The sequence below is a fragment of the Miscanthus floridulus genome, chromosome 10 (assembly GCF_019320115.1).
Source record: "Miscanthus floridulus cultivar M001 chromosome 10, ASM1932011v1, whole genome shotgun sequence".
Taxonomy (NCBI): domain Eukaryota; kingdom Viridiplantae; phylum Streptophyta; class Magnoliopsida; order Poales; family Poaceae; genus Miscanthus; species Miscanthus floridulus.
In genome coordinates, this window is record NC_089589.1 from 94,547,484 (window position 1) to 94,559,632 (window position 12,149).

Consider the following 12,149-nt stretch of genomic DNA (forward strand, 5'->3'; position numbering starts at 1 on the left):
ACGGTGGCGTCACTGACGCCGAGTCCCACGCCACGATTGTCGAGCTCTGGTCGTTGCCCCTGGGCACAACGACAACGGCGGTGGCTCCAGGCAGCAGATCTAGTGCCCTGTCGGTCAGATCTGGCACTCTCCGAAGGTGGCAGTGCCGGTGTTGGGGACGGATGCCAGCATCGGCTTTGAGGACGGTGGCTGGCTCTGGCGTCGGTGATGGCAGCCAGCAGCAGGAGCTGGGTTGGTGAAAGGTCCTAAATGGCTAGAGGGATGGTGAATAGCTTATAAAAATTAAATTCTCTACAAATACACTAGAGAAAAGGGTTAGTAACCTAAATGGTGAAATGCAATTTTTCTCTAGGTCTACAAGGTTTGCAAGCCACCTATACCACAATTCTAGTTCTTTACAATCTCTAGGCACACACATAAATGCTATGTCACTACTCTTACACTAGTGAGCTAGCTAATTACAACTAGATTATCAACTAAGCTACACTAGCTAGTCAACTACCTCTACACAATATTTTCTAGGAATCACTACTAGGAATATCAACTTCTATGACGAACAACTTTCATCATTGAAGGAGCCAAATTTGTCATAATTTCAATTTTCTGACAAATTTATGACGAAAAATAGTTCGTCATAGAAGTTGCGTCATTCTTGAAATTCCATGATGATTCTAGAAATTCGTCATAGATGTGGATGGATCTATGACAAAAACTGACCGTCATAGAACTGCTTTGGCATGCGTGGCAGGGAGCAGCCACGCTGGCGCGTGCTTCCGTTGGAGATGCTTTCCACGTGTACATGCTATAGCCGGTTGCATTGGAGATGTTTCGGGTATCTGTCACCTTCTTATTGCACAACATGGTCATCTCTGGTTCTTGCACGTTTCAGGTTCTTACTAGAGAACGTGTTGGGACCCTGTTGTTCCACATGTCAGTTTTCTATTGGCACACATGTCATGTTGCAGTTGGGTCACGTGTCACTTCTTCATTGGACCATGTGTCATATTTTTATTGGTCCACGTGGCATGACTACTATACCCTGCGTGTCTTTCTTTTACTCGACCACGTGTCTCGATTCTGTACGTCCGTGTGTCAGTATTTTATTGGGCCACGTGTCGCGCCCTGAGCTACCCACGTGTCTTTTTCTGATTCGACCATGTGGCAAGATAGATTTGTACCACGTATTTTGTTTGTATTGGCCCACGTGTCCTATCCTGGCTCTTACACTTGTCATTCACTGGTTCGTCCACATGTTAGATTCTTATTTAACAACGTGCCTATGTCAGATCTACCATGTGCACACCAATCATTACATTAGATAAAATGATTTCATATCTACACTGCTGCATAAAATGACTACATGCATAATTATATTGAACCTGAATCAAATAACAGTAGTTCAGCTCAGCAACAAACCACTGACAAAGTTCACATATCAAGCCGCCAAAATTTCACATCAAAACCGCAAACAAACCACATGTTCACTTCATCAACAAGACCGAGAGTTACCAACACTTAAGAGCATCATATGCTCACGGAGCTTATTGTACTCCTCCTATTGTTGTTTCTTGAACTCCTCAAACTCCCTATCAGTGTTTTCTGCCTTCCTCTTCAGATGATCCACTTGTTCGGTGAGGACAGCTAAACTTTCCAGATGAGCAGCAAGCCGTTCCCAAAGTTTGGATTAGCTTGTCCAGATACCAGCATTCTTCAAAGAAAAGGTGTTGCAGCTGGCCTGGGAGATGACCTTGGAAACAATATTAGCAACAGGTTCTGCTTGTATAGTTTCCATAGCTTTCTGTGAAAACCAAGGAGTAAACATTAGAAAGAGGACTTAAATTTTAGAACCAATAGATTATTTCATTACAAGTAATGCGGTCTTCCTTAGCCTACTGCTGACAGAGATTGATAAGCACAATGCATAGGTAACAATTTTATAAAATACGGGCGTAGCTCATAACCAGGTGTTAGGATAGGCTCTGAAGATTTTGGTGGTCCGAAGGTCGCGCTCGTGGGTTTAGTGTATTGATAAATAGGAGTGGAATTCATAATGGAAAAGAAACTAAAAGAATAAAGGAATAAAAAGATAAAAGAGTATGATACAAGGTTAAGCTTGGTTTGAAGTTAACTCAGTAACCGTTTCCCCAGCAACGGCACCAGAAAGCTTGTTGGTATATTTAACGCACATAGTTAAATCCGTAAGCGCATAGATACCGCTATAGCTTTCACCCGGAAGTATTCTAAGTATCTTATCCACATGGAAACGTGTGAGGTTAACTACGGTCCAACTTAACCCGAAGTAGCAACAAGACTTAAGAAGTCAGGAGTGTAGAGGAGATCGCTAAGGTCTACTAATTCTAATCTGGATAAGTTATGTCTTCTATTGTTCAACTGGGGATATTACTAAGGGAAACACAGACAGAGTATGTTTCCTATAGTAACTAAATCCTGCTAGGCCTACAAACGGGAGGTGGACTACAGAGGATTCAACGAGGCTATAAGAGTCACCCTCGCGAGCTACCACCGATCCAGAATATAGGGTACATCCACAAGTAATCCGGTCTAAGCACCACGTTTACACCTACAATTACTACTTTAACCTAGAGTGTCCTATAGATTAAAGCACTCAAAGAGTTATGAACCTGATGAACAATATAAACACGATGCTTACTTGAATTAGAAGTTGATTTCCAGAGAAATCTCAGACGCAAGGTTGACTTCCGCCAAGGTACAAGCCATAGAGAGAGCACTGATAGGCCGACATCTCCTTCAAACTCTTCCCTCACTCTCCATCTCTCAATTTCTAAAGACTAGATCCTATGGAGGACTAGTCTTCTCTTAATAGCTGGCTCTGATCCTTATGAGGAGAATATGAATTAGGTTTTTAGGATCTGATGAGGGAGGAGGGTAGGGGCTGCTATATATAGGCCAGATGTAGAGTTAGGGCAAGGAATCTAGGAGGAGTAAGGGGCAAGGAGTCTAGGAGGAGTAGGGGGTAAGAAATTGCCACATCATCGATCCGCGTCAACTCTCCCGACCACCGTTGGATGAACTGACCTAAAACCACCTTAGAATCAATGGTGTAGATCATAGGAAGGAGTACGCAGTGGCGAAGGGTGATGGGTCACCCCCATGGGCCGAGCGGCCCACTATGGTGCCAGGTGGGCTCCTCCTTCTGGTGGCGAGGCTTGGGCTCCGTCTTGAGTCGTTTTTCGCAGGTTTTGTGGGTTGAATCACTTGTTGATGTCTGTTTACTTGTTTGGAGTGTATGATAGTGGTTTCAGGGGCTATTTTCTAGATAAATCCACCTGTAGTCATGAAATCACCAAAGCTCATGGAATATATTAGTTTAAACCCATAAACCTTCATTGGTGATTACATTTATGCCCTTATACATTTGTAATTTACGGTTTATAATGGTTGTTAACTACCATCAACAACGATCAATCCACTAGAGTTACCTTTCTGCTCTTCGCTGGGGAAGGTACAAGACCCCTCACAATTACCGGGAGATGGCCACGAACAATCACTAACTCGTGCCAATGCTCCTCTGCTGCTCCAAGCCATCTAGGTGGTGGCAAACACCAAGAGTACCAAGAAAAACCATAGCGATGCAACCACAAGTGCCACTAGATGCACCAACACGATGCAAATGCACTTGGATGCTCTCCCAACTCACTTGGACGAACAACAATCAAGAAAGATGAGTGGGAATGGTGTTTCTTTGCTCAAAGGGATGTCAAGAATGTCAAATGGCAAAGATATACACCCCAAGGCTAGCCATGGTCTATTTATAGACCCCCAACAAAATCCAACCGTTATGCATCTCGAGGTCGACCAGACCCAGCGATCGAACCCTGCTAGAGTCTAGTCCTGGTGAGTCCGGTCACACCGCCAGCCATCCAGAGCACGCCGCGACACCTCCATTTCAAATTTGACTATTAGCACCTTTGTTCCCGCGAGCGAGTCAACGACCGGACTCTCCACTGCTCAGACCAGACCCAGCGCGACCTAGGGTCCGGTTGAGTCCAGAGAGCATCCAGAGCGCCAGAAGGTGACCGGACCTAGTCTGGTCTTAGCGACCAGACCCACACCTGAGTCCGATCCTCAGTAACTTAGCCGCCCATGCTCAACACCGTAGAGACCAAACTCGCAACGACTCAAAGATTGGACCTGATGAGAGCTAGAGTCTGGTGTGCGCGAAATCTACACCGAGAGGTCCAAGCAACCTCGGACCGGGTCTGGTCCTACTTGACCGGACCCACAACCAGAGTCTGGTCCTCCACAAACTACCACGTGCTCATGCGCCCCCAAAGCCGAACAACTAGACCTAGCCAGCAGGGTCCGGTTATACTCACGACTAGGGTCCGGTCCGACCAGCATGCCTAGCCGAGCGCGTAAGATAATGACTAGACCCACCTAGTCAGGGTCTGATCCTACGAAACTCAGGGTCCGGTCCTTGTCCTCTTCTCTTTTTTCAACTCCAAACACTTCACCCTTGTGTATGTGTGCCAACTCCAAGTATTCCAACACATGTGTACATGAGTTAGCAACATTTCAAGTCAATTCCCAAGGGTTTGTTAGCTCATTAGGATCCAATGCACATGCAATTGAGTTAGATCACCTAATGGCACTTGATAACATCATCAACTATGATTTATCCCCTCTTTATAGTACGACTATCTATCCTAAATACATTCACAGCCTCTATAGTGTCTTAAGTGCCAAAACAAAAACCTATTTGATACCTTTGCCTTGATCAACGCTTGGTTTTTGTTTTTTCTCTTTCTTCTTTTCTGAGTTGGAGCACTTGATCATTTCTTTTGGTCACCACCATCACCATGACCATTATCTAGCCCTATCACTTGGTGTGTATAACCCTATCTCAATCACAACACTTAATGACAAGGGTTAGTACACATAGATTTCATCAATTATCCAAAACCAAACTAGGGCTTTTCAGTTGGCATCGCTGGCGGGGTGGCAGCTAACGCAGTAAGTATGGGCCTTGGCCACTGCCGCACATGGGGTTGAGGTGCCATGGTGAAAGCTGTGTCCATTAGCCCGATGGTGGTGATGCCTTCGAGCACCGTGTTCTTCCTTGGACTATGATTTATTTGTTGTATGTCATTCTAGTATAGAGAAACCTATGGGGAGCTCTGGCTCTGGCTGACCTAATTTATTTGTTGACTTACCGATGAACTATGATTTTCAAGATTTTAGCCATCTCTTGAATAAAAATTGACTTTAGGATGTGACATCAGTCTATTTATTTAATTTGTGTAAACGTGGCTTGGTCGCTTCTATTGATCTAAATTTGTTGATGAATGCGGTGAACATGACGAATGCAATGAATATATTGTTGGGCTTATTGTTTTGTAATGTAGATTGTCAATGCTAGAATGGACTAGTAAAAATATGGTATGTGTCGGCAAACAAATTGTTGTTTGCACTAGATAGAAAAAAAGTGGCATGGGCTAGCATAGAAAAAATAAGGCATCATTAGGCTGGAAAAATATGGGCCATGGACGTGTCAATATAAAATGAGCAAGTGAATGGAATCGGCCTCATTGAATAAAAATATTGGGCTAAAAATCATAACTTGAAAGCGTCTAGCTGAAAAAAATCAGACCAATCAAATGGCTTGTCCCATTATAAGATTGTTTCTATATGGGCTTTAATAGGCCACAATTTGGTTGTGACGTTTTTAGGAGTAGTTATGTCAACATTTATGATGTTTCTCATCCTATGGGGAATTCACCTACATGGCATGCTGCAAAATGTTGTGATGTAAAAACAAGTGTCATAAATCTTTATGACTCCAACAAGAATGTCATAGATTTGTGACAAAGCTACACAAATGTCACAAAACATGGTTTGAGACGCATGATTGGTGACACAAGCTCATTGTTGTGTAGATATCACAAAAGTTGAACTTTGACAAATTCCAGATATTATGACTTATGACACCTGTGGTGGCACGCAGAAAGATCCGTAAGCACGTGGATATAGTAGCTTTTTGAGAGTATTATCAAATATCGTATCCACAGGGAAACGTGTAAGATTAATGACGGATTAACTTAACCAGGGATAACAACAAGGTTAAAGATAAACATGAGTATAGAGAGAACTTCTAAGGTTCTTAACCTCTAACTTAAGGAAGAGTTGTATTCTGGTGTTCACCTGGGGACATTACTAAGGAAGAGCATAGCAGGAAATAACTTCTTCCGTCACAACACAGGTCCTACTAGGCCTACAGACAGAAGATGGACTACAGAGGATTAACAAGACTGTCACTCCCACGATCTACCACACGTTCAGGAATGCAGGGTGCATCCATGAGTAGCCAAAAGTCTAAGCACCACTCTTATAGTAATGATTACTACTTTAACCCAAGAGCTACAAGGATTAAAGCACTCAAACGAATCGTGATTCTGATGAACACAAAGAACACAATAGTTACTTTAGATTAGAAATCAATTACGATGTCTTAGACACAGGCTCGAGCAGAACCTGAATCCGCCAAGGTACAAGTCGAAGAGAGAATGCCGATAAACCCAGTATCTTCTCTAAACTCATCCCTCACTCTTTATCTCTCTATTTTCTATATACAAAGAACAGAGCCTACAATAGAGGACTATTCTTCTCTTTAATTGCGATGCCTTCTTAAGGGGGGTCTAGGGGTCCTTTTATAGGGGCACCCGGCATCCTGTGGGCCCATGAATCCAAGGCAGGGCTCCATCTCGACCCTCCGTTTCAAACCAACTTGAATGTATGCTGAAGACTGATCCTTGGAGGTGGTGGAGGATCCCTATTTCACGCAGATGCAATTGGTGGGGCCATGGGGTCGGTCGACCTATAGGTGGGGTCGGCCAACCCCCCTGTCTCCTCTGTCGTCCATCTTCATTGGTAACTCTTGGATGGTGGATTAGAGCCCAGTGGGGTCGGTTTCGTTGCGGATAAACTTGATTTGTTGAGATAGCATGGCCCACTTGGTCCATTTTCTAGATAAACCCTCCTACATTCATAGAATCACCACAACTCGTGGAAATACTTAGTTTCAACCACTGCGCCTATATTGGTGATTGATTTTAAGAATAAATGCAGGTCATATTGACGATTTATGATGAATGTTAACGACCGTCAACAATGACATGGATATGAATTAGCCTATTTGTTAGCCGAGCACTTCAACGTTGTTCAAGATGAGGAATCTACTTAATTACACTTTGGATCTAAAAATATATATTCGAAAAGCCCATGGAGTCAGAGAAATATATAAAACTATTAAATGTGAAGGCATGCATCAATATGATTTACATTTTCTATAGGATGTTGGTAGATGGGCTGCTATTGTAAATTTAATTCCATAGTTTGATAGTTGGTCGATCTAGTGATGAGGTTACTCAAACAAACATAACAATAGAGTGTAGGATACATGAATTAGTCTGCTAAAGGAGTTGCATCTATGAAGCTCACTGTTGCATAGAAAAAATTATTTAAAGCATTTTTCATTGTAGAGATGCAAGGTAATTATAGTGCTATAATTAGAAGTGATTAGATTCAAGCAAACCCATGTATCTCTTTTATGTTGCATCAATTTATAAATCAATGGTATGGAAATGAAGTAGAGACCATGCATGCAGATCCATTGATTGTTGTTGTTGTGGCTAATACTCCACCAATTGTCATGTAACAAAGTTAATTAAATGCTCAATGGGATTGGAATTTCAGAATACTACATCCTAAATGTTAACGTATTCCAATATGGTTTTGTACCAGTTACTGCAAAGCTGGATGAAAATCATTGAATTATCATTGGAACCTATAGAATGCATAGATAATGAAATATTATGCCCCCCAGAAAAAATGGCCTATTTAGTGGTCCTCATCAACCTAAGGAAACATTGATCCTAGACACTATTTTTCTAGCACATAATTAAGTCTTTACCAAAAATAAGGGGCATACACCACATGGGTGACTTGAGTGTATCATATGAGGAACTTAAGCTCTCTTTTTGGAAAATCTTGCAAAAAGCTCCAAACTTCTACATAATAAGAAAACTAGTGTTCAAGTCAAGTTGTTCTGTCTCTCAATTACCCATGATGAAGGAAAAAGCCTTATGCCACGTGAAGGAATAAGGTAAAATGGGTGAGTTTTCAACATTGCTAATCTTTCCACTCATGTAAGAATATGTTTGCTGTACACATGGTACTCTTGAAATGTAAACTAGTAGGAACTCCTAATCCACCAAGGCTAAGTTTTATTCTTTGCTCGGGACGAGCAAATGTTAAGTTTAGGGGAGCTTGTTGACCGGAAAAATGACATGATTTTACATCTTGAAAACATTGTCAACATACCTCGGAATAAAAGGTAATGAGCTAAGCTAGCCGGTCAGTTCTCTAGTTCAATTTGATGTAATGAGGCTCGGGATGTAATTCGGGCCCTCCTTTGTAACCATATGTTAAGATAATATAATGTTTTCTGTTTAAAACTAGGGCCATCTCGTTTTTCACATAGGTGCTGCCAAGTGCGTTTCTATATATCCTAGTTTCTACATATCCTGCACAAGTATTTGGTCTGTCATAACTGCCAACAGAGAGGTACCAACCCGACCAATGTCGTGCCATGTCGTTCGCCACAGGGCCAAGGCGATGAAGTAGACAATCAAATTGTCGGAGGCTCAGGTGCGCAGTATCAGCGGGTGGTGGGTAGAGCACACGCGATACATATTTTTGTCTAGGTAATATTCTTTTCATTTCAAATTGTAAGTGGCTTTTGTTGATACGGTTTTTATAATATATCTAAATGTGTACTATGTCTACGTACATAGTAAAATGTATGTATCTATAGAAGTCAAAACGACTTACAATTTGAAGCAGAGAAAGTAGGTACTCCCTATTTTTTTCAAATTATATGCTATTTTAATTTTTCTAGATCCATTTTTTAGTGTGTATATCTAGACATGGTGTATATCTTAGCGCATAGAGAAATCTATGTATAAAAAAAATCAAAACATCTTATAATACATAATTGAGGGAGTAATAATTTCATATATATATTTGTGAAAGTTAAAAGCGCCTAACTTCTTGGGAAGCGAGTGCGATACTTATTTTAAGACGGAGGGAGTAGTACCCACGAATTGAACGGCATCTGTCGCTGGGACCACCTGAGAACTGAGCTGTTTGTGAACCACATTTCAGAAATGTGAACGTCCAATCTTTTGGTCAGGAAACTGATGGACGGCACATTGATTTTATTACCTTCGCAGAAATATGACCGCCAACCTAATTCATTCCAGCCTAATTCATTCGAGCCCAAGCATTCATTCCATGTGCAGAACTAATTTCATAACTGATTCCACGTGTAATACATTATACAGAACCGCCAACGTTAGAAGGGGCGGAACTGATGAAATCCGAATATAAAAAATGTTGGTGATTCCACCTTTAAAAAAAACAGATCTATCTTTGCATAGAGAAAAGTAATAAAAATGGATTCAGATGCTTTCATTTTAAAATTATTATTACAATAAGATACAGATAGGGATAGCTATATGGATTTTTAGCGAATATGAATTTAAATAATTTGTATTTTCAGTATATGTTTCCACTGCAAAATTTTACTAGGCCCCGCTACTTTCGTTCCATTAGAAATATACCAAACATAAGTCTATCTAAAAGTGAAACTCTTTTACCTTTCATATATGAAGACACATATATATAGGTCAACAATACATGATGCAAATTACTAGATTCATTATAAAAATACTTCCATAATATATAAAATTATAAATATAATATATATCGTTGTTACTCAATGTAATTATATTGAAAATGATATTGTGTTATATTTCAAATGGGTTTAGGGGTTATAGATTAAAAAAAGTAGAACGCCGGTGCGGGTGCGTTGTTGTTGTTGGCAGCAAGCCATATTCAATAGTTTATCAGCCTGTTCGTTTGTTGGTTTTAGTCAGAATTTATCAGTTAGCCAACAGTGTTTTTCTCTCACAACAAACTAGCACCAGCCGGGCTTATCAGCCCAGAAACCGACTAGCAAACATGCGGTCTAAAGGGTTTAGTTCTTCGCATATATATAGTGTATAATAACAAGAGCTGATTCTCACGCAAAGCTAACCCTCCCCTCTAGTCTGCCGGCTACCATGGCTACCATCGCCGAACAGGTCACTGTCCTTGAGGATCTCCGCAGAGCGCAGCGTGCGAATGGCCCTGCCGCCGTGCTGGCCATCGGCACGGCAACCCCGGCAAACTGCGTGCTACAGGACCAGTTCCCCGACTGGTACTTCCGTGTCACCGGTAGCCACCACCTCACGAAGCTGAAAGCCAAGATGAAGAGAATATGTACGGTTTCCATCATTCTCAATAGTCGAAACATTCTCAGAGAGGGGGAAAAAAGATCAGAATGTTTGCTTCCATCGCAGGTGACAAGTCAGGCATCAAGAAGCGCTATTTCCACCACACGGAGGAGACGATCAGCAGTCACCCGGAGTTCCTAGACCGCGCGCTGCCGTCGCTCGGCGCGAGGCTGCGAACCACCGCGGACGCCGTGGCAGAGCTCGCCGCGGCCGCGGCGGCAACAGCGATCGCGGAGTGGGGCCGCCCAGCGGTCGACATCACGCATCTTGTCGTCGCCACCAACTCTGGCGCCGACGAGCCGGGCGCGGACCTCCGCCTCGCTATGCTACTAGGACTCCGGCCCACCGTGCGCCGCACCCTGCTCTATCTGCACGGCTGCTCGGCGGGGCTCGTGGCCATCCGCGTCGCCAAGGACATCGCCGAGAACAACCGCGGCGCCCGCGTGCTCGTGGCGTGCGCCCACGCCGTGCTCCTCAGCTTCGGCGCGCCGGACGAGGCCCGCCTCGACGCGCTCGTCACCACGGCGCTGTTCGCTGACGGCGCCGGCGCGGTCGTCGTCGGCGCCGACCCGACGCTGCCCGTCGAGCGCCCCGTCTTCCACTTCGTGTCCTCGTCACAGGCGACGCTGCCGGCGACAGAACGTACCGTTGGGATCACCCTGGGCGAGAGCGGCGTCGAGTACGGCGTGTCCACGGAGGTGCCGACGCTTGTCCGCAACAGCATAGAGCGGTGCCTGGCGGACTCGCTGGCGCCGCTTGGCCTCGCGAACGCGAGAGACGGCGGCGGCTGGAACTGGAACAGCCTCTTCTTCGCGGTGCACCCTGGTGGCCGCGCGCTCTTGGACAGCTACGAGGCCGCATTGGGCCTGGATGCACGGAAACTCGCGGCTAGCCGGCACGTGCTGGCCGAGTACGGCAACATGTTGGGGGCGACCATCATCTTCGTCCTCGACGAGATACGGCGGCGCCGCCAAGATGGTGGGGAGGAAAGGGAGGACTGCAGGTGGGGGATCATGTCGGGACTTGGGCCGGGACTAACAGTTGAGACTATAGTTTTGCATGCTGCCGGCAGCCGGAACGAAGACTAGCTTATGATCACAGCTTCATATATAAGGGATACGCGACATGCTTTGGGTTATTTGGGTGTGTGACTAATAACAACTGAAAAAAATGTGAAATTAACGAAGGTTCTTGCATGAATGCGGTATGTAGGAGGCGGAGTTTGTAAGTTTATTAAAGCTTTTCTTCAGAAACACGAGGGTAGCAACCTACTGTTTAATACTCACTCTATTTCAAATTATAAAACATTTTAGTATTTATAGATAGATGTATTTTCTATGCACCTAGATATACACTATGTCTAGATACATAGTAAAAATAATGTATCTAGAAATGTCAAAATATCTTATAATTTAGAATGGATAGAATACATATTAGTCAAATTTCTATACGGTCAAATTTGTCAAATTTTTTATGCGGTCAAATCTATCGACAGTTGTAACATAAATCCTAAAGCACAATCAAACGTATAGAAATTTGATAGATTTAGTACAAAAAATATGTGTCAACAGATAAATAGCAAAAGTCAAAGAAAAAAGAGGTGTCCAAGCAACACAATTGCGACAACACAATTTAAGAAACGAAAGGACAAAAAGAATATAAAGAAGATAACAATTGTTGCTCTAGACATTCTTCTATAAGACCAACAATTTGATATTAATGGCATAATTCCTTGGAAGATATGGTCATTCCTTGAGACCGAAATGCTCTAAC

At 43.3% G+C, this 12,149-nt stretch overlaps 1 protein-coding gene across 1 annotated transcript; it reads left to right on the forward strand.

Moving 5' to 3' along the window:
• The first annotated feature begins 10,145 nt into the window (after nucleotides 1–10,145).
• On the forward strand, nucleotides 10,146–11,651 carry LOC136485136 (bisdemethoxycurcumin synthase-like). The gene is made up of 2 exons (XM_066482076.1): nucleotides 10,146–10,362; nucleotides 10,443–11,651. The coding sequence occupies exons 1-2, from the start codon at nucleotides 10,164–10,166 to the stop codon at nucleotides 11,462–11,464; spliced, it is 1,221 nt and encodes a 406-aa protein (XP_066338173.1). The 5' UTR covers nucleotides 10,146–10,163; the 3' UTR covers nucleotides 11,465–11,651.
• Nucleotides 11,652–12,149: the final 498 nt, after the last annotated feature.